This window comes from Triturus cristatus, chromosome 3_2 (assembly GCF_964204655.1).
Source record: "Triturus cristatus chromosome 3_2, aTriCri1.1, whole genome shotgun sequence".
NCBI classification, from domain to species: domain Eukaryota; kingdom Metazoa; phylum Chordata; class Amphibia; order Caudata; family Salamandridae; genus Triturus; species Triturus cristatus.
The window spans coordinates 78,851,158-78,874,941 of NC_140584.1; the positions used below are offsets into that span (position 1 = coordinate 78,851,158).

A 23,784-nucleotide genomic window follows, 5' to 3' on the forward strand; every position below is an offset into this window, starting at 1 on the left:
AATTGCCCTTATCAATGGCCGGTAGGATAACTATAATTAAGACGGTGATCTTGCCCCAATTTTTGTATCTCTTTTTGAACATTCCCATACCACTGTACAACAGGTTTTTCTCAATTTTACACATGCTGTTAACACGACTGGTGTGAGGTGGTAGACAAGCACGTATTGGCTGGGACACTTTAGTAATGCCATATGAAAGGGGGGGGTTTGGTGTTCCAAATCTTCAGATTTATTATTTGGTTTCACAAGCGAGCTTTGCTCGACACTTGTATTGTGCAGATATTTGGATCCCATACTGTTGACCAGAAGTCGACTTGGTGCTCCCGGCTTTGCTTAATACTTTGTTACCAGGTGGGTTTCCTCGGGACCCGCAAGACATCCAGACGGTTTCCACTACCAGCTGGGCTTGGCATAAGCTGCTGCGGGTGACTGGTGATCGCGTATTGTATTACCCGCGTTGCCACTGGCGGGTACTGGATGGGTTCCTATCTTGCAAGAGGCCCTAGTGAAGCGCACACTGGCCAAGTTCCACCTGGCCACGTTTGGCGATTTGTTCCCTGGAGGACACATCTTTTCGCATACCGACGAACCCGGTTTAGAATCGCTACTACAATGGATCACTATGTGCTCCTGAGAGTGCAGAGGGCATTGTGTGCTTGCCTACATAGCTACCCTGTGGAACCCCATGACCTTTCAATTTTGACCGGGGCTATCCAGGGTGGAGATGGGAGCCATCTGGTGGCTCGGATGAACAAGGCGGCAGTGGCGCTGCTTCCGTGCCACGATACGGGCGTACGAGCCGCGTGGGAACGGGATTTGAGTTATCCATTGATAGATGTGCAATGGGGTCGGTGCTGTGCCCAAACTTGTCAGGTGTCTCCTAACCACCGGCATACATTTCTGCCCTTTAAATTTCTGTGGAGGGTGTACATGACGCCCAGTAAACTGCATCGTCTAGAACCTTCTCGTTCGGACGTGTGTCCGAGATGTCGGTCTCCGGACGCCGACTTTGCACACATGATGTGGACCTGCAATAGAATAGAGAGCTATTGGAGGTCGAAATATGGGGAAATATCTAGGATGGTGGAGGTCGAAGTCGCGCCATCGCCTCTACTGGTGCTGTTGGGATATCTTCATGATCTTCCCAAATCCAAGCGCCGCTTTGTCGCTATGGCACTTCTTATCACCAAGTGGCTCTTAAATGGGCCTGCACATAGTCTCTCGCACTCAATGCGTGGCTTCATAGTATGATATATTGTAATACCACAAGCGATACATATGCGCAACTACAGCCGCCGGCCTCTCGACCTCTTTTCACTTCCTGGCCTGTCCTCTTCTGCTGCCCCCCCCAACCTGCCTGCCTCATCAGACCCTGGGGTTTTTCTGAGGTCATCTAAAAGCAGGGCCTCTATGAGGCGTTGAGTTCTAGGGTTTTTCCCTGTCTTCAATTTTCTTGATGCACACATATTTCTCAATTCCTGAAATGAGAGGTTGTCATACTTATTCAGCAAGGAGCCACTGGCTTCTGCTCTTGAAGACATACTAGTGTTGTGAGGTGTTGCACCTACCTAACCTAGTGGGAACTACTAAAATCTCTTAAGTTGGAGAAAAGGTGTGCTAAACCCTTGGCTTACCCAACTCTAAGTTCAATAGAACTTACTTTATTCTAGTCTTGTACCTATGTACCTATAGTGGTTTTCAGTTAGACACTCAATGAGATTATCTGGTAGAGCAATAGTAAGCTTGAATCCTACCGCTGCCACCAATGTGAGAAGTTGGCCTGGTATATGCTGTCCACTAATTAAAGTGATTGATGATTAGGTTAAAGACAACCTTTATTGAAAGCTATCCTAGTGGTAGCAATGGAGAGCAGCCTTCAGGCTAAGTCGTGAAGGAATGTAAAGCAGCTTGGTTTACCAGATTATAACCTCCTCAATGACCAAATGAAAGGAAAACCACACAAGGTATATACAAAATACATGTATTTATTTCTAAACACTCTCTACTAACCTCTTTATGAGATTACAGCACAAGATACACAATATTAAAGCACTAGAACGACAGTAAATAGCACAATATACAATGAGCCCCAGGGGGAGACCAAACCATATATTAAGAAAGTGGTATAAGAACCACGACTTGACTAGACACAGTGCCTAGAGCACGTAGAATCGCTGGGACCCCAAGGAACCACCCAAGGCAGTGACACAGGGGACCCACGGGGGACACGTGCAGTATGAGAACACAGCCGCGAGCTCCGTACAATCCTTTGGGAAAGTCGCAGTTGGAATTTTGAAGATTGGAGCAAACCCTTGGAGACTTAAAAGGTTCTAAGGCCAGCACCCATTTGAGCACCGGAGTACTCGTGATACTTAACCCAGGGAAGCCGGGCGCATAGGTGTCAAATGGAATCGAGAATATTCGTCATTTTCAATGGAGAGTTGATGCAAAGTGCTGCTGCCATGAAGAGGAGAAGTGTCCGGTGTGATCCAAGCCTGGATTGGGGATGTGAAGAACCTGAAAGCAGAGGGGACAGAGTCTGAGTCACTTCAGGGTGACCAGGGGCATGGTAGACCAATGCCCACCAATGTCAGGTGTTTCAGGTGCGAAGAGGTGAAGCTTGACTCCACTGCCACGGGGACCAGGAGAAGTCGACAATGACCACAGTCCACAGGCTAGCTGTCCCACGAAGGATGTCGAGTGCTGGGGGGTTGGTGTCCGGATTGGAGACCAACAAGCCTTGGCAACGGCAACCCACGCGGTGAGAGTAAAACGGCTTCGGTGTGGACCAGCAAGATCCTGTGGACTCCCCAAGTGATGGAGAGTCAGGGCACGTCTGGAGCAATCAGGAAAGCCCATTGAAAGTTAAAGTACCCTTCTCAGGGACCCACAAGTCGACGGACAAGGGATTGCGAAGGGACCTCGAGAGGAATTACTAAATACCAGCCCACAGGACACTCAAGGAGTGTAGGCAGTAATCTTCGATGGAATCAATGCTCAGGGTCTGGACAACAATTACCCCAAATCAGAGCCTCAGGGATCTCCAAAAAGCATACGCTGCTGCAAATGTGCACAGTGTCCAGGGGTTCAGGTTGCACAGTCCCCACAAAGACTTTGGATCTCAGGTATGCTGAGAGGACGGATTGGCCTCGGGGAAGCTTGGAAACCCACCTCCTGTATTGCAAAATCTTCGGAGTCCTTCAGGAGCTGCGTAGTTGAAAACTGGACAGATGCGTCTTTGGTGCCTGCCTTGCAGGGGAGTAATTCCTTTACTCCAAGGGACATTCTTTGGTCATCCAACATTGTGTAGATAGTTGAAATTCTGGGATTCTGTAGCGGAGTTACATCGGTCGGCAAGGCGCAACCAGTGCCAATCCGGACCATCTGTGGATCCCTGGGGCCCAACCGGTGCCACAGCCACCAGTGTGGATCCAGTACGGACCCCTCCCAAACCTGTGGGGGCCAAAGGTACGTCAGAGGGAACAGGCAGCTCAACATGAGGTGAATGACCTCATAAAACTGAATTTGAGCATGGGTCGCTCCTGCTCCCGGAAACGTGAGGCAGTGAAGAGTCACCCAGGTGCTGGCTCAAATGCTGATCCCAGCCTTGAGGTACACTCCCTCATCCCGTCGGCCGATGGAAGAAGTGAAGTCGAAGTACACTTTGACTTCTTTTTCTGGGACCAAGACTTACCTGAACGGTTCGATGACCTGGAGTGCGATGACGACCTCCGATTCCATGATCACTCCTGGGACATTCCTCTCGATCAGGAGCTCAAGTGTCGCATGTCCAGCCACAAGGAGCTTGAGGTATCGTCTCTTAAAGCCTTTGGATGCTTGGTGCAGCAGTCGAGGCAGGCCATCGGGTCAGGGTCACATTCAAGGATCTAAAGGCAAACAAGGTGTGGGTCCATTACCGACATCTGTTGGTGAGAGGGGCCTCAGGTCTTGAAGCAAGCCTTCTTTGATGACATATCTGCCATACCAGGAGGTAAGACCTCAAAAAAGATTCTGACAAAACATTGAATAAGCTGAGTCAAAAAGTGGCTAAGGGGTAGCTCTTCAAGGATCTGCACTGGCTGACGGGGAAAGAAAAGAAATGACGTCAGCGAGCCTGGGAGGCACCTATATAGGCACTGCAAATATCATGTTTGACGCGGATGATGCCATGCAGAGTCAAACAAAGCCACCTACCAGTGCACTGTGGTTCTGCTCACAAAAGATTTCCAGATCCAGGATGACACCTGGGGACCTAGATCTGTTTCCACGAACTCCTTGTGTATAAGAGTGATCATGCTCGAGATTGCAACAGCATTTACAACTCTGGAGGTTTAGGAGTTTAGATGCGGTACTGTGAGCTAGCCGACCCAACATTTACTGATGCTATGAGAAGACTTAGTCTTTATATTGAAGTTTTGTTGATCTAATACACAGTACTACTAAATGTCTAGGAACCGTATAACAGATAATCTGTACCCTGTGAGTTGCGTAAGAGTGTCAAGTCATTGGTCGGTCATACCCATCAACTAGTTCAATTTGAATCAGAGGAGATTGGTATAATAGTTTGCTATGAAATCTGAATAGATCTCCTCCAGTGTAACGGGAGTGAAAGCCAAAACTTAAAACCCTGGGTATATATGGAACACTCATTGAATATTTGAAATCTAGCTCAATGCATGGCAAGCACATCTAAGTAAGCTGACCTCATATGTCTAGTTGGATAGCGTGGCTGCAAGACCATGTACAGGCAGAAGATGAGCAGCTAATAAATGCATTATAAGAAGAACATTAATAGCCGATGCTGTATATCCCGACTGCACTGTACACGTCACAGCGCTTGCAATATCCAATTGTATGCTGTATAGATCTGAGGATAGCTTTCCTACTCAACATAATACTTCTAGCTTTCTTTGTTACAGTCTAACCTTCAGGTATTTATTCCATTAGAGCTTACATTTTCATTTGAAACAAAATGATGTGAGCACTCATAATATAGGAGAAATATGAAGTGATGACAATGCAAATGTAGGATGGCCGAGCCCAGGCAAGAATAACCATTTGATGTTACTGGTTTCCCATGTCCTGAACATGAATCCCCAAAGATATCAATGATTGCCTCGGTCTCGACTCTTCTATTGTTATTTTGTCTCAGGATGATGTACTAGGATTATGTTACACGTAAGTTAGTATTCAAAACTTTACTAGTTTATGGTAATATATGTATATATTACAAAAATGGTCTAACTTTATCTCATTTGAGGAACCACTAATGTCAACGGTGACAGGAAGATTCATTCTAACATCTCCCTGGTTCCTCTTCCCAAAGTGAACTGCATTAAACTTCACCCAGTCTTATGATTCCTAATGGTACCTGCTTTGTAAGAATGATGAGAACACATGAAATTAAATTAAGCTGATTGGTAAATCTTTGAATTAAGCACATTCCAGTAAGAGTTAACGGGGATCAACTGTTGTCGCGTAGTTCCGCTAACACCCATTTCTTCAAGTGAAGCATCTTTCATTTAATAACCAATGGCCAGAGGCATAGCTTTAGGGTGGTGTATAGGGTGGAACATCCCCCCAAATAATTGTCAGTTACAAGGCAGCATAATCGGTTCAGATGCCAGTATGCCAGTAACCTTGTGTTTATTTTATTAAGATTACTGGTCCCAGAGGAGGGAGTATGTGAGAGCATAGGCAGGGCCCTGAGCTCAAAGCACACATCCAAATGAAATTGGCACAATCACTCCAGAGCAATAGGCCTCTCTCTCTCTGCCTGTCACTCACTCCACTGTGCTGCTAGTGTTGAGGTGACCCCTCAGTGACCTAACTATAACTCATTCCTTCACGCCTTTGTCAGAGTGTGGAACCGCATTCGGGGGGGGGGCAGTGTTTGAGCAGCATGTCACATACACTGTCTTTTATGTACAATTCGAATTCTACTCAGGTGTGTTCTGGGAGTGTTGTGCTCACTCGTGAGAGGGCAGGTGGACCAGGCAGCTGGGGGAGACTGATGCTCTTCAGGTGTGTATTTTTGAAATGTCTGTCTACCATGGGCCGCGTGTGCAACTGCCTTGTATATGCACTCAACTTCTTCAGTAACTCTGATGTATGAATTTTATGTATTTTATGTATGTATATATTGTCCTACCGAAAAGTGCTTTGAGCAGCTGTCAGTTATCTGCAGCACTGTAAGAAAGTTAGACAATAAAAACTGAATTATTAAATGACTCTGGGAACATGCATTTGAAGTTTAAAACATGTGCATGTAGTTTTGGGTGACCAACAGCTGGGTATCGGACAGGGCGGTGAGCTCTTGGTGCTGAGTTGGGGCGGGGGTACTGTGGTAAAAAATAACTTGGTTTAAAAGCATCTGCTGAGGCAGAGTTCCTTGTGTGCTCCAGCAGGATTCAGCACCAGTAACAATATCAAGCTAATGCTGGTGATTAAACGTTATGCTTCTGCTGGACAGAGATCTGAGTTTTGTCTAGTGGCAGTTTTGACCCATCATAAGGTAGTGCTGAGGGTTAATGTGCCTTCTGCAAAGAATGTGTACCATGCAGATCACAGAACTGTATTTATATGGATAGCTCAGTGGGTTTCTGTTTTTGTCACAGAGATCCTTTTGTTGTTCTTAAATTACAATCATAAGTAATATAGCATGGTGACCTATGAACTTTCATCAAAGAGCAGCATGCAAACTGCATGCTATAATTTAGAGTGTTTTCTTTTTCACCACTTTCATTATCCTGTTTCCTAAAAAGGGTTGGTTTGGATAGAAATACAGTCTCATTATTAATGCCAATCCCAATAGTATGTTTTGAATCCCAAGTCCAATCACTCTTAAAATATACTGCCTACTAGTATCGATGACGTGATTCCTACACTTTGTTATCCTCATTGTTTTATGTAACATTTCCTACAGACTGATTTACACATGTATGATTCATTGTCTCTGCATAGTTTATGTGTGATGTGAAGTGCTCTTACTCCCTACACTGGTATGAATAGTGTTATAAAACAAATGAATGCATTTGCGAGAGGGGCGATGGAGAGATGAAGGGCAATGTTGGATGGTTGTGGTGAGGAAATCAGTGGAGAAGGAAGTCATTGGGAGGAGGGGGCACCGAAAAAGATTGCTGCACTGGGTGCCACCAGCGCTAAATCGGAATGAGTTGCATAAACAAGAGACAATAAGAAAAAAAAGAGAATCATCTCTTTTAAAGTGTTCTTTTTTAATTGTAACTTTTTGTCGTTTAGTGACCGTGGCATGGGCATACTTTTAGGGGGAGTGTATGGGGTGTAACACCCCCCCAATTATTTTTCAGAGTCAGGTTAAGGAGGTCCCTCTCAGATTTGTGAAGTGATTTCGACCAGCACCGAAGACACCCTCAGCGTTGCCGAACACCTGCACTTCCAGATCCACATCGATCCCAACACCACCCTCAGAGGAACCCTCATCTAAAGACCCCCCGGACCCTGGCCACAGTTCAGGGACTCCATCACCGACGTCATTAGCACACATGCCCTCGCATCCACAGACTACATCCTACTCAGAGACCTGAACTTCCACCTCGAGAACACCAATGACAGCACCTCCAGCACTCTGCTCGCCAACCTCGCCAACCCCGGACTCAAACAGCTCGTCACGGCACCCACCCACTCCGCCGGACACACGCTCGACCCCATCTTTTCCACCAGCAACCACGTCACCTTCAGCCACACCACAGAACTCCACTGGAACGACCACCTCTGCATCCACTTCTCCTTCGAGAAAAACACCACACACAACCACCCGCAACAAATCCCCCACCGCAGCTGGAACAAGGTCACCGAAGAGCAGCTAATCACCACCCTCGCCCGAGACCCACCAACTGACCACACCGACACAGCCACCCGCAACCTCAGGCAATGGATTGGCAACTGCGCCAACACTCTCGCCCCGATCAAGAAACCCTCAAACAGACGCACCGACATAAGGGCCACATGGTTCACCACCTGCCTCCAGGCATCCAAGCAGACTTGCCGAAGACTCGAGAAGAAGTGGCACCACGAACAGACACCGAACAACCACGCAGCCCTCAAGAACATCAGCCGCAGGCACCACCAGCTCATTTGAACTGCCAAAAGGACCTCTTACAAGGAACGCATCAACAACAACGTGCACAACAGCAAAGAGCTCTTCAACATCGTGAAGGAACTCGCCAACCACAGCTCCAGCTCTAACGACATCCCACCGTCACAAGACCTCTGCGACTCTCTAGCCACCTTCTTCCACCGCAAGATCATAGACATCCACGACAGCTTCAACACTCAGACACCCCCCGACAGCTGCCGACACCTCAGACTCACCGCCCCCCAGTCACACCGGCCACCTGCTCTCCTGGAACCACGTCGACGACGACGACACCATCAAAACCATGAACACCATCCACTCCGGCTCACCGTCCGACCCCTGCCCTCACCACACCTTTAACAAAGCGAGCTCCATCATGGCACCCCAACTCCGGAAGATCTTCAACAGATATCTAGGGTATGATTGCATGCAGGTTCCAGAGTGGTCTGGGGTAGGTATGCTTTTGCTTTAGTATTGGGTGCCTGCACTGCAAACCACTGCTTGTAACTATTTATTTTTTTCCAGAGTTTTATATAGCGCAAACTAGACCCGAGGATTTCAGGTAACAGAGCGCTTTACATGATCACCAGTTTTGTTACAGATGGACACATTCATTTTTTTTTTAGGCATGGGGAGATTAAGTGATTTGCTGAGAATCACAGGATGTTGAGCGTCATTGCCGAGACCCGAACCCGGTTCCCCAGCTTCGAGGTTGACCGCTCTAGCCATAAGGCTACATCCTCTCCCCGCTCTTGCTCTGTATGGATGCCTTCAGTGTGACCTGATGCACAAGGGCACAGGAGCAGTACGCCAGGTTCTGATTTCAGGCCACTCCTCTGAGCGGCATCCACCTATGATGGAGGAGCTGATTTCACTCTGAGCCCTTGCAACTACTTTGGTTTCTTCCAAAACTACTGGGTCTACGTGCTAGTGATCATTGGAGACAATTCAGGTCAGGACATAATCAGCGAATCACAAAGCACCTCTGCTCTGTGTTTTCAGGCATTTATGCAACATGTCGTCTCACTCATCCATTTCTGTATGAGAGGTGATACATGAGCGCAGCACATCCCATTTCATGATTCACTTTCACCCTATCCAGGGAAAGGTATTTCGTAATCCTAAATCACTACTCTATGAATAATTAATTTAGATAGCAGTGCCTCATGCAGCAGTGACATTCTGAAGATCTGTAGCTAATGGAAATTTCTCATGCTTACCATATCTCAGTTGGTTAACATGCCTGTTACCCATGCATATGTTTTGCATATAAAGTTAGGTCAGACATTTGTATTCTTGGTAGGTTACTTCATCTGTTGCTGACTGATAACTTGTAGGTAACAAGTTGGAGTTCTTACTGACTTGATTAGGTGGGTCGCAAAAAACACCAAGCAGGATCTTTATACTAGTTTCCTATAGCAGTATCTTAGGGAGATACCACTTTGAGCAATTACAGGATTTTCCATGTCTCAGTCTGGAATGTTACCTACAAATACCAGACCCAGTAATCTCAAGCCCTTAAAAACTGCACCCGGATTTGATAGAAGAGTTATTAGGGCTGTGGGCAACTGCAGCACTTTGCCCTCTTATCTTAGCAGAAGGAGCACAAAAGGCTGCCTGGCTCCATCTTCTACTTATGATCTTCCCTTCGCCCCATACTATCTGCCACCTCCACCATGAGACAAACAAACCCCACATCCTGCTTAAAACTGGTGGTAAATGGATGCAGATGTGGGCTTGTTATTTTCTATGGAATGGGGAAAACACACACAGAAAACAACCTGGTATTCCTGGGTCTATGCGTTATTCCCAATTCTGGGGGAAATATCGCAATATCCTGTATTTTAGTGCAGGAATCTGGACAGAGTTGGTGATTTCAGTTCCCAGTTTGCCTCCCTCCAACAAAATACAAGAAACTCAACATAAGGGCATAGGTGAATAAAACATCAGTTTGTTTTGCGCTTTATAAAAGGTAATTATTAGTGTATAAACACATATACATGTTTCTACTGACTGTGCCAGGTTCCTCGCCCCACCTGCGTCTTCCATTTGCATGTGGTTCCTCAATGAACTCCATCTGACATCTACACATTGGGAGGTGGAGGCAAAATTGATCACACTGCTACTGTATTAAGGGTAAGCCTGCTCCTTGTTTAAACAGCTGGTTGCTTACATGTTCGAGCAGCAGGGTGGGAATCTGTGGTCTAATTCTTGTCTGACTTATCCTGTTGGAGGAAGCATAAATGGCTGTTTCTCCTGCCCTGTGGCCCAGACTGACTTGAAGCTCCTTTCCTTAGGGCTGACCTCTTCCTCCACTTGCCCCCTGTTTTTCAGTCTATCTTGGGACCCTATGCTGCTCAGGGGGTAGATTTCTTGACTTAAACTCATCTTCTCACCTTAGCCCAGTATCATCTATGCTTCCTATCATTATCACCCTCGTACGCATGCTCTCAAGAATAGCACATTGAGGCTTCCCATCAATATTGGAAATGGAAAAATTAACAAACCTGGTGAGGGAGGGTTGGTGTTAGACGGTGTGGAGCCATGAGGGAGTGCACCACGAGGAGCTGAATCAGTGACTGGAAATGGTCTTTCAGGACATATGTATTAATTGCACACACGAAATACATTGAGGAGGAAAATGTGATAGTTAATTTGTTTTGCCTTGCTCAATTAATAACAAACTCAATTTTAAGATACTCAGTTGATTAAAGATCCTATTGCAGATACCTATGTGTAGCCAAACATTTCAGCTTATAATAGTGGTGAGATAGCTCAGGTGGTTGATGACCTAAATGTTGAGATCTACATATACACAGAATACATATGGATATTGTGTCTACTGCAGAGTATAGCATGCAACATGCAGATCACAGAGTTCTACTAGGTATGATAGTTCAGTGGATTAATGCAGTTTTGCAGAGATACTTGTGTAACCTATAGGAGACAAGTTACAAGAGTAGTAAAGCACCTCAGGGTGTTTATACTATCTGCAAATAATTGCATGTAATATTCAAGATAATATAATGTTTTGTAATCTTAAGGATGTTAAAATTAGTTCTGTTGGGCTGTATTAACTTATTACAGCTTGTAAGCTAGTGCCTTGGTTCGACCAGCTGAACACTTGCTTAGGAAACACGCAGTGACCTGCAGGTCACAATTTCAAGGACATTCCATTCTTCTAAGGTCGAGTCTGGTTTACTGTTATCTAATATCTAGTGCAATTGTTAGCTCACCGACAGGATAATGACAGCTCTTATTTATAGTAGTTAGAAATGCAACAGGTGTGCTATATTTAAAAAAAGTTATGATCTATTTGTCTCTTGCAATGTATGATTTAACACAATGTGTCTTTGTCCTGCCAGGAGGAATTGTGAGACTCCAGTTGGACTCTCAGTTCCACCTCTAAGATTTGCTGTCAGCCCATAAACACCATTGACGAAGAGAATTGTGATTGCCCATGATGCTGAGAATTTGCAGCCTTGTCATGACTGAGAGGTAAAAACGGACCTCTCTCCTTCCTGCAGGCTGCTTCTCCATGCAATACACACACACATTCTAAAGGTGGGTGCCGCTGAATGGCACTCTCCACTGGTACATAGATTTGCTGGGGTTGGCTTGACTTTAGCTAAACATAGCTATCTGAACCAGAATCAAGGCTGCATCCTTTCTTCTACAACACTGCTTCCTGTCACATGCGCACCCCTTGAGCTTCTGAGTTGGGTATGTGTTGTATGGTGCTTAGGTGCTTTGTGTCTTGTCTTAAGCCTATTGTCTCATGCTATGGGGTCAGTGGAATCTTGCCATTATAGGGTTCCACATTATAGTTTGAGGGCGAACGTTCCTGGAAGGGCAGTTTGGAAAGACAGCTCTGAATAGTTGTCTGCAATAAAGCCACTTACCACTTCTAACCACTCTGTCTGTGCAGTACCCTTTACAACAGTATGACATAGTGCTTGTTGTGAAATCTTAGACCCACACCCCCCAATAATATGGGCCAAAGCTATGCTCTGACAATGGCTAATTGATCTCCAGAAGGAAGATGGCATGGTATAGTGGAAATATGTGTTGTACAGCTCCACAGTTATGAAATGTTCACAGTTTTCTAAGCATAGTTTTTCTTCAAGCGCACCATGTTACACTCCATGGCACTCTATTCGATTTTAAAAAGGAGAAAAACAAAGTCAAACATTGTCATGTTGGAGCAGAAGGCCTATACCAACCATTATAGGTCCTGAGCTACTCCACTTTCTTCAATGGAGCTCTGAATATTCCAGTGTTCAACTATGCATTAAACATAAAAAAGGGAGAAATCAAAAACTAACAAAGTATAAAGTAAGAAAGATAATTTTGATATTTTTTTGTTTTACAAAGTTCAAAACAACAGACATGAAAAACAAAGTGTTTAAAATACTGATATGTGTTACAGCGAGTAAGGAAGGCATGGGTAACATTCAGAGCATAATATAATAAAACTGAAAAGGACCTATGATTCTGTATGGCAAAACACAATTAAGAAATGGTATTAGGGGCATCAAGGAAGAGAGAATGTGGTGAGAGTGGGAAGAGTGATAAGAACCCCACAGTACCAGCCACTGAGTAACCTCTGAAGATTTTGAGATTTTGGCTGAAGATTGTTTAGTTTCTATTTTTTTTTTTTTTGCATCTTAGCACCAATGCAGGCTCCCTTGCAAGGGTGCCTGCATTACGAGCAAGATTGTTTTTGTACAGGAGGAAACACCTTCACGCACAAAAACAATCCTGATAGGCATTTTCCTTTTCTTATGTGTGATGGGTAATGCCTTGCCATAGAAAACACAGAAAAAGTAAGTAGCAAGGCGTAATAAAGATATCTGGGAATGCAGCAAAATCCATGGGTGGATGCGAGGGAAAGCAATACTCCACCAATAGACCGCTTCCCTGGCTATGCCCAGCATGACTTTTTTTTTTTACACAGAAACGCAAGGTGATGCAAATCTTCTCTTGCGTGGCTTTGTAAATCCCAGTTAAGGACTTGCATTGCCTTGGGGCTACTTGCATCATGCAAGGACAATTTACATTTGTACATCTGGGACTTAGTCTAGAAGTTATATAGGAAGAACTACAACTTAACACACAATTTCTGCACATCTTCTCAGAAGATCCACTGAATCAACATAAATTCATGAAATCGAAAGACATACCTCATGATTCGCAAATCGTATATCCCGAGAAAATATTGCTGCAACCCAGTCACACCCCAGGTTGATGTCGATATTTTGTGCCAACTTCTCCAGCGTGGGCAAATGGTTGGCTTGAAAATGATAGGCCAGCGTCACATGGAGTTGCTTTTTATGGGGCTCCACATGCACATCTTAAAAAAAAAATACAACAAATGATTATACATATTCATGGTCTTTCAGAATTGTACATACAATAGTTAAAGGATGATGTCCTCCTAATAACATCAGCACAAAACAAGGCCCTGTCTGTTTCATCAGTGTTAGAAAGTTGCAGCCACCATCAATTACTAAGAGAGAATACAAAACCTGGTACTGCAAAAACCCTCGTAAACGTACCATTAAATTAAACATATCTCATGACAAAACATAGCATAGGTAATATAAGATATAATGCCATAAATAACATAAGGTGACCTAACATGCATACCAAAACATGATATAAAGGAAACAATAGCACAGCATAAGGTAACATAAGAAATTGTAACTGCAATGCAGCATTTTCTGGCTGGTGCTTTTCCACATTGCCATTAGTAATGACTGCTTGACTTGTATTATCAGTCTCTCTAATTAGTTATTTTAGTTTTTGTGTATGCCTGAACTTTATTTTGGGGATTATGAATTTTTACAAAGTAATTATGTTGCTGTGCATGGCTTTCACAGGGATTCTCTGTCATTTACATCACATTCTAAACATGGTAATTACCTGCTATGACACAGCAACAATTGATAGGAAACTTGTTCCCCACTGTTGTTAGGTCATAAAGGCCTTCGAGTCCAGGCTGACAGGGCTCTCTGGGAGCCTGTCAGCACAGTGATGCTTGTCTGCTTTGATTGAAAGCAGAAAGCACAGCTGCAGAAGGCAGAAATACACAAGGAAGGTGCTAGGAGTTTGTTATGGGTGGCAGGTAAGAAATGTTTTCACATTTGGGTCAGAGAGAAGAGACCATAATGTCTGTGGCTCACTCATTACTCCTTTGTCTCAGATTAGCAGTTATAAGCAGGGATGGATCATTTTGGGATCCACACATAACATACATTTATAGATGGATAACTGAGTTACTGGGATGTTTGTGATCTTGGGGTTCTGAGTGATATCATAGACTACTCAGGCTTCATTCTCATTGTCTAATTTGATGTCACTCTGAACCCCAACATCCCGGGAACTCACAGTTACCATACTATGGCCCTGAATCACAAAGGTAAACTGACACCTTTGTGTATGTTTACCTTTTTTGGCAATTCTGAAAGGAATTTTACGAGTAGTAGCTTTACAACTGCAGTGTCTCCACATCCATGGCAAGACTCTGCACATAAAAAGATAGGCAGTCGTAAAGATACTGCTGGTAAAATTGTTTTGTGAATTGTGAAAAATCATGAACTTAACAAAAGTGTAAGTTTACCTTTGTGATTCAGGCTCTAAAATTCTATATGTCTATATGGCACACTGATTGCCAGGATCGTGACTACCTGATTGTAAAATTGGTTATTTGCTGCTGAGATGTAGCAATAGTGAGTAACAGAAGTTGTTTTCCCAATTTCGCCAAATCACAACAAAATTCCAAGCTGCTCTGACAGTCCTCCCTGAGAGCCTATCAGTGTAGCACTGGCTCTAGCACTGCTGCAGAAGAGGACGGGATGGGAAGGCACAGAGAATGAAAGAGCCATACATATCATGGCCTCTCCTCCCCAATTAAAGACAAACATGGTCTTCTCTGACCTAACCCCATCATTCTGTGTCTCTTTCCTTTCCTCTCTTCCAAATGCTGTTCATCCTGCTTTCCAGTGTTGCTCTGATAGATTCACAGTGAGGTCTGTCAGAACAGCTTGGAATTCCTTTATGCCATAGTAACCAAGGTTAACACGTTCTGCTGCCCACCATTGCTACGAATTACTGGATTTAGAATCTAGTCATTCAAGATATTAGCTCTCTATGAGAGCCATGCAGAACAGAATTATAGATGGACAACAGTGAATACTGGGGGTTTATTTCATCTAGGGGTTCTGAGTGACATCATAGACAACTCGAGTTTCACATTGACATCATAGACAACTCGAGTTTCACATTTGTCTATTTGATGTCACTCAGAACCCGTCAGTTAAGACAACCCGTATTATTCTCTGGGGCAGATTTACAAGCCCCTTGCCACACTTTTGTGTCATTTTTCCCATGTTAAAAGTGACGCAAAAGTGGCGCAAGGGGCTTGCAAATCTGCCCCTCTGTTTCTTATTTATATACTTCTATATGTTTAAAATACCACAGTTGGAAAAGTTTGGGTCAGAACTGAATGGGATTTCAAATCCAGATATAGCACAACATTGTAGATGTTTTTCACCTCGGGAATCTGAATAACATTATAGACAACTCAGGCTTTGTTCCTTTTGTCTGTTTCATTTTCGGTAGATTTTCAAAAATAACATATTTAGGTATTCACGTTGGGGTACGATGACCAAAAAATGTATCATAACAACATTTAATGTTGTAAGGCAGCATTATGAGCAGGCACATCTTCATATATCCTGAGTCATGCCTACCAGAGTCCAGGTTGTGCTCTGTGTCTCCTAATGCACATAAAAAACCTCCTTACCTTTACTTCGGTTCACTGGGGAGGCCAGGGAAACTAAAACAGCAAAAGGAGGAGCGCACACTAGATTTGTGCAATGTGCATCGGAAGTCAAAATTGTAGGGAATCTAGATGTGGACACTGATTAAAGAACTAGACCTAGCATCACTAAGAGATTCGAGATTTCAAAGAGCTTGGCTTTGTCGAGAGAAGGATAGATAAACGACTATGCTATGGACTTTCCCATAGCCCTCTGGATCTATATCAGAATACTGATAGCAAAAATATCATCTGATATAATGCTGTGATCTAAATTTAACATATTGGAGACAGATGGTTCTCTTTTTAAATTCATGGGAAATTTGAGTCGAAAGTATTTTTACAGCAAAGTTAAAGGTTCATATCAAGATACCTCAGTACGAAGAGGTTAAAGCTTAGAGTACTGTTATGCCACCAAAATAACATAAAACTCTGGACACTTTTGAATCACTAGTCAGCAAAGATTTAAATAAATTGAATTGGCGAAAAAACAAAAAGAATACTAGCAACCTCAGCTAAGAGAACAGGAGCACAATTATCACTTTTGCAATCAATTAAAAAATCACGATGCAAATGGCACAGAACAGCATAATGGAAACCTCATTCTACAATCAAAAGTGAATGCACATGTGTAAGACACTGATGTGTAGTTTGAGCTGGACTGTGATCCATGATGCACAGGGTCAAGATTGATTTGCATATGGCAGGGTCCAAACTGGGGTGGTGAAGTGAGCTCAATAACGATGATGGTTTTAACTCAAATCTGCGACTTGGGTTGAGTGTCTGAAAAGTTTCAGCATTTCGTCCATCATCTCCTTGTGTTCGACCATACATGAAGGACACTACTGATTTCTTGAATAAAATTGGCACTGTGGAATTTGCAGGAATTGATGAAGATTGGTTATGCACAATTGCTGTTAATGCACAATACAGCTATGTCTGATGAGTTGGGAGGCAATAAAATCTTTCTTAACAAATGGTGACACTTTTCATAATTTCACAGTTATTTTTAATGGGAAGGATTTTTTTTCTGGTTATGTAAATATTTTTATAGTCAAATCTGAAGAGGACCACATTGATGGTGACAAGAACTGGATAGAAGGTTTGCTCCAATATCTTCAAAGAATTGCTCACATTTTTCTTATATGACATGGCACAATTGAAAACCTATTGAATAACAGTGCTGAGCTGAATAAGAATTGAATAGTAACAGTTGAAGTGTGCAGTTTTTGGATGTTCTGGTCAACTTGAAAAATGGTTTATCTGTAATGAAGTGTTTCAGAAGACTACTGACCAAAACAACTGCAGTCATTTCCCTTCTGGTCCCACTTTCGTTCTCCCTTCGTTTCGCGTATTAGATGATTTAGGCTGCCTCTGCTCCGCATAGCCATACATAATACATATGTTTTTGTGACATTATTGTAGGAATACGCTGTACATGTTGATTGTTATTAAGTGATTCTTTTGGGATTCAGTCTACACATTTTGAACAAGGTTGCCTTGAATACATAACGATATGGTGTACTATTTTCTTCGCTTGTTCAGCAATAGCTCTGTTAGACTTGGCATCTTTTGGCGTGTTTCCCCTGAGTTTTTGCTTTCTGACCGCCTGGTTTTTACGCTGTTTTTGCTGGCGTAGTGTTTCTGCACACTTTTCTCACTGCCGATCAGTGGTAAAGTGCAAGTGCTCCTGTGGTAAATTGTGTTATGGATTGGTGTTTCCACAATTGTATTGTTGATTTACCTGTTAGTCCCTAGTAAAGTGCACTGAGTGTGCCAGGGCCGGTAAATCAAATGCTACTAGTGGGCCTGCAGCACTGGTTGTTCCACCCACGTGAGTAGCCCTGAAAAGGTAACTCAGACCCGCCATTGCGGAGTCTGCGCACAGTATGTAACTGCCAGGTCTACTTGGCCAGTGCATACACTTGCCAGTCCCTCTCCTTCCCTTTTCTTACATGTCAGACACCCCTAAGGTAGGCCCGAGGTACCCCTGTGGGCAGAGTGCAGTGTATGTGAAAAGTAGGACATGCCCTGGTGTGTGTGGCATGTTCTGATAGTGAATTGCGGCCAATTTCGTTTGTCACTATAGCAAGGCTCCCTGTTCCCCACAGGACAGAATGGGGGGTTTGTTTATAACATCTTATAAACATAACTATCCCAGGGAATTGGGTAGGAAAATAACGTTTAGTATGCCTGAACTCAGAAACTAAAGATACATCTTTTAGTGAAGGAGATTTTTACATTCTGTGTTTGAAAATACCACTTTTAGAAAGTAGGTATTTTCTTGCTCTGTCATCCTGTGTGCCTCTGATGGAATGTGGATTGCCTGTCTGGGTTTTGGATGACAGAAGGCTGGGAAGCAGGAGTGGCTTTAGATAGTCTAGGTGGGTCATGAAAGGGCTGAATAGACCTGGGCTGCCATGGGGCAAGGGGGAGGAGATTTCTTTGCACCTCAAAGGGCCTGGTCTGTCTCTGACCATGCCGTCTCCACCTCGTGCCAGGAAGTCACACCAGAGAAGGCAGAACTGGTTCTGGCAGGGCACAGACACTCTCTGCCTAAGAGATCAAAGGGTTTTTGGATATAAATATTGGGGCCCAGACCCCTGAACTTTAGAACTCTTTTGGACCAAGAAGACTGCCAAGAAGAAGAGCTGGAGAAGCTGTGAGGAGGAACTGCTGTGTGCTTTGCTGTGTTGGATTGCAGTGGCTGCTTCTGTCTTGGGCAGTGAAAGGACTGGACTGAACTTTCTGCAATCTACTTTTGTGAGTTTCTCCAAGGGCTTGAGGTAGAGCTTGCCCCCTGTTCAAGAAGTCTCAGGAACAGCAAAGACTTCAAGCTCTTCTGCCCACAGCACTGGGAACTGTGTGTTGTGTGCTGCAATAGAGGAAAAAGCAACCCGACTATGTCGACGACGACGCTGCTGACTCCATGTCCTGAAGGCCCCACAGAGGGCACCGCCGCAACGCGACCCCGATCTCACCGACAACGCCTGCTGATCCGCCACTGAGCCGCGGCCTTGCTTCACGACGACGCCTTGGTATTCCCAACGAGGCAGCTCCACGCCAAAGTCTACGCCGCTGCTAGCACCGTGGTTCAAGGGCACTGCTCGTAAAATTACACGACGCACCACCCTCATCCCGCACAGCAGCCTTGGCCTACCGACGCCGGCACCATCAACTCTAGTTCATCAGCCGACGACAGACCTTCAGCAACGACGACGACACTGCTCGCACACGACCTGCCAGCACGGGGACGAGCACCGCATTCACTTCGCATCGTGACCCTGGTTTCACCGGTGACGCCATCTGACGCCACCACCGAGCTGCTGCTCGCACCGCGACCTGAGGGCACCGCACGCCGCACTGCTGCACTTCGCACCACAGCACCCGACGCCTGCCGACACCCACGCTCCTGACTTCAACAGAGAGGAGTTTCATCTGCAACGCGGGTGACTTCAAGGGCCCCGGCCACTCCTGCACCGACCTCCGGAACCGACGCCTGCAGACGCCATGCTTTCGGAAGCTCAACGAGAGGTCGCTGACGCCCTGCTTTTCTAAAATGTATGGTTTACGGGTCTTTCCGACACCGTAGCTGGCGCGCGACGCCACGGTCAGCCAGAACTGATTGGATTTGTTTGGTCACGTCGCCGTGATAGCCCCGGACGGAGCTATCGACATCAAAGAACTGTTTTTCAAGTATATTTTGATAACTGAAGATTTTTAAGTACTGTATTGTGGATTTGTATCGTTTTTATTCTTGTCTTAAGTATGTAAAAATAGTGGATATTTTTCTAAACTGGTGTGGCGTCCTTTTGTAGAGCTTACACTGTATTACTGTTGGTTATGTGCAAATGTTTTACACACTGCCTCTAAGATAAGCTTGACTGCTCGTGCCAAGCTACCAAGGGGGTGAGCAGGGGTTATTTTAGGAGTGTAACTACCTTATCCTGACAAGAGTGGTGGTTTCTGCCTGGCTTTGGCGCATGCCCTAGCCGGCTAAAAATCCCCTTTCTAACACACTCCTAACATCATTATACAGAAGGAGGTAGCACAGCTCCAGCTTTCCAATACAGTAGTTCTCAGCATATAAACCGTGTCTCATTCCCTTGGGGGCAAAGGGGAGAATTCCGGCAGAGAGACAGGTCCTGGAACGAACGCCTGCAGAACCTGAAATGCAGTCTTGCATAAAACTGTCGGGTCTTTTTTACCAGTCTTGAGCGTTGGGACGATTCCCGGCTTCGGTTCTTGTAAGTCCTGGTTTGTCCGAGATAGGGGTGACCCCTTCCAGTAGCCACGGTGCTGCCTGAAAATGAAAGCCTAAGCAGCCAGTGCCCTCCAGAAGGAGTACCAAGAGGGAAGCCCTGGAGGGAACAAACCTCTGATGATGATGAGACTCCAGGAATGAAGAAGAAGACAAGGAGCCAGAAAACACTGGAAGACCAGGAGCCCATAGGAACCAGGAGAAAACTGGAAGTCAACCTGGAGCAGAAGTCGCAAGGTAACCAGGAGTGCCAATGGAAGGAAGGTATCACCAGAATAAGAGTCAAGGAACCAACAGGAGCGAGGACTCACCAGCAGGAACAAGGAGTGTTTCAACTTAAGGAAAGAAAGGTTCTGATCTCATATATACAGAAAAAAACCAGGAAGTGACATACAGGAACAGGAAGGGACATACAGGAACAGGAAGCAACAAAACAGGAAGGAGAAGTGTCGCCATCTTGATTAGGGAAAGGAGTGAAGTGCAGTATAGGAAGATCGCCATGTAAAGAAGGAAGGTAACCCTCCCCCACTGCCTTCTATGAGCAAGACTGAGAAGAGGAGAGCAACAATATGGCCCCCAAGGAGGGGGATCACCAGATGCCAACACCAGGTAAGTGTAGTGCCCCAAGGGGCCTCATGACATGGATGGGCCATCGTGCAAGTACGTGCCGTGCCCACAGAGCATACCAACAGGTGTCACAGGTGCTATCTGCGACGCCGCCAAAACGGCAACAGCAGGCTGCCGTGCTGCACTGCGGTGCCCTCAAAGAGGAGGGAGGGGCACCGCGGGCTGCACTGCGGCCCATGTGGAGAAAACAGGCAGTGCTGCGGGTTGCGATGCGGCCCGCGGCGTAACAAAAATGAGTTTACACTCATAATGTGGACCTCCTAACTACATACACCAGGTAATGGGTCTGTTGCTAATCCCAGAGATCATGTATATATCCCTGTGCTCACACATTAAGGGTAGGCTTAGACAGACAGATAATTTGCCATGGTGGGTAAGTTTATTTTATACAGCCTGATATTAGTGCTAATTCCCTTGTTTAGTTCTATCTGCCTAATAATCACAGTACATTTACTTCATGATAGACTATGGTATCTTCACTAAATGTATTGTAAACTTTCTTTGCGTCTTTCTTATGTTTACTACTGGCATGCATTAGTGAGAGACTCAAGGGGAGGATCTGTTTCCATGGTTCTCTTAGGGACTAGAAGGTCATGTTCTAGGTTGCCAAAATCACCTGTGACTCTGGGAAGGTTAGGAGTTCACATGAGGCACTGTGAGCTAGCCAGGAGTTGGGCAGACAGATACTGACATTCTAGAGAGACTTAGTCCCTACATTCTGAAGTCCTGTGATCCGAAGGCACAGTTCTGCTTTACCAGCGGAATCCCTGCGACTCAACATGCCCCATTATTATAGTTTTCACTCTGAGGAACTGAAAAAAAGCTTACCATTCTCTCATTTCTAGTGTCTCAAAAGAATAACTTCTGAATAAAATAAATATGACCAGATTGAATTTGAACACAAAGAGAGATTCATAAGTACTGGATATCCTGTGGTGGTGGTACCAGATACCACTCATTGCATCAAGCAATATCATGAAGAAAAATTGTTAACTAAAACTTTGAAACAATCTCAATCATGGCTCGCTTTTGTCTTGAAATTCCCTACTGACAGCATGGCTGCCAACAAAATTGGAAATAACACATGAGCAATCTTACAATCGGAAAAGGATTCTGTCACACTTTTTGTTGAGCACTCATTGTTTGCATATCAACAATCAAAAAAATGTAATTGAAATGATGACAAGAAAACAAAATGAGATGATTGCCTGTCACAAGCTGGACATGAATAGGGTCATGTAACATTTGCTTTCACTGCCACACTGTAATTACAGGATCGGTTGTAGGACATCCCCATAAAAGTGATATAGAGATGACTAATTGAAGAAACTGCATGTGTTCACTGAAATGCCCTGGGGTTGTTTGTATATCTGTAAAACGGAAAGGAAGATTAAATTATGCATCCTAGAGCATAAAAGTAACATTCAGAAGACCAATACTAAATCTACAGTGGCCACACATTTGTTGGGAGCACAACCACAATGTTCTCAATTGTATTTTATAATTTTTGACCTCACGGATTGCCTTGTATGGACATAAAATTATCCGAAGTTGCTCCAAAGAGACTTTTTTGGATCCGAACATTATATAATTTATTTCCAAAAGGTCTTAATGACCAATTAGAAAGACATGTTTCCAATGACAACTTTTTTTGCAGATGTATATATGTGTTTTAAGTGCCTGTCTTTTTATACTTTAGTCTTTATGTGAGTGTTTAAACACAACTTCCTATTTTATACATTAGTTGCCAGTTTTTCATTCCTGGATGTCAGGTAGTGAAACATCTCATTGAGGTGGATTATCACTCTACATTGCTTTAGGGTCTGAGATACTGTTTAAAATAAAGTTGTAGAACAATAAAGCGGCAAATACTTATAGCACAATATGGTAACCACAGGTCTCGGTCATTATTCATAGGCATACAGTGTCTATGTTGTCTAATAATGGTAACAGCATGTTAGTTATTATAATCTACTGCATTTTTTCTAGGTACTAACACAATGGCTTCAACAAACATTATAGGGTAAATGCATTCACATTTTAGGTGTGGTCTTTTAGTCATGTCAGTGAAACATATTGTGCAGCCTTTAATAGCGATTGACTCTTAGCATGTGGCTCACCAGTTTAAACCTCATAGGAATGCACCAGCATCTGTAGTCAACATGTAACAATCTCTGCTTGGATTTAGCACACCGTTCCTGCGGGTGACTTGAGATGTTAGATAATATCCCTTCAGATATGCTTTGGAGAAAGTCTAGAGTAGTTAATCGAGGCGCATTACTTTATGCTTGCTGTGATAACAGATAGTTTGAAGCCTCCATAATGATTGCTGAAATAATGGTGGTGGACTTGCACACTGTAACAAAATGGTGATTTTCACCATATACACATTTTAACGGGAAGCAGCCTTTACACCGTTACCGTTACAACGCATGCATTTACCACGCATGCCGTTGTAACAAAAAGGTGTGTAGCAGGGGGTAGAAGTTGTTGGATTTAACTCCAACATCTTCCCTACTGTTGCACACACTGGAGTTGAAATAGAAAATTAATCTATTCCAACTTCCAGCACTCCCCTGACAGCAAGTTGTGGTAAAGTTTAGCGTTGCAACGGCATGCGGGATAATGGCATTTGTTGTAACGTCACATAACCCATTTTAACATTTTACATCTTTGGTAGTTTGTCATGTAATTGAGGAATATAATATCTATGTGGCTACACACAGCTGTTTGAAGAACTTATGGATTTACATTCTGATGAACACACAGGTCTCATTAAAGACTTAACTACATAATGAATCATATTAAATTCAACAACAGACTCAGACTAGGAATATTTGGTATTTCCAGGACTTCAGTTCATGGGAAATGATCATGGCAGTTCCATACTTAAGTACATGATAAGTAATTACCGTAATTACATAAGTGGGAGACGTTTTGTCATGAGTATGTTTCAGT

At 44.2% G+C, this 23,784-nt stretch overlaps 1 protein-coding gene across 1 annotated transcript in view; it reads right to left on the reverse strand.

The window, feature by feature from the left end:
- The window catches only part of UBASH3B (ubiquitin associated and SH3 domain containing B), a 648,856-nt gene that overhangs the window by 257,482 nt on the left and 367,590 nt on the right, over positions 1-23,784 (reverse strand). Inside the window, exon 5 of the mRNA XM_085647271.1 lies at positions 13,300-13,469. Coding sequence (XP_085503397.1) covers positions 13,300-13,469 — 170 coding nt within the window. The remainder of the gene's footprint in view (positions 1-13,299; positions 13,470-23,784) is intronic.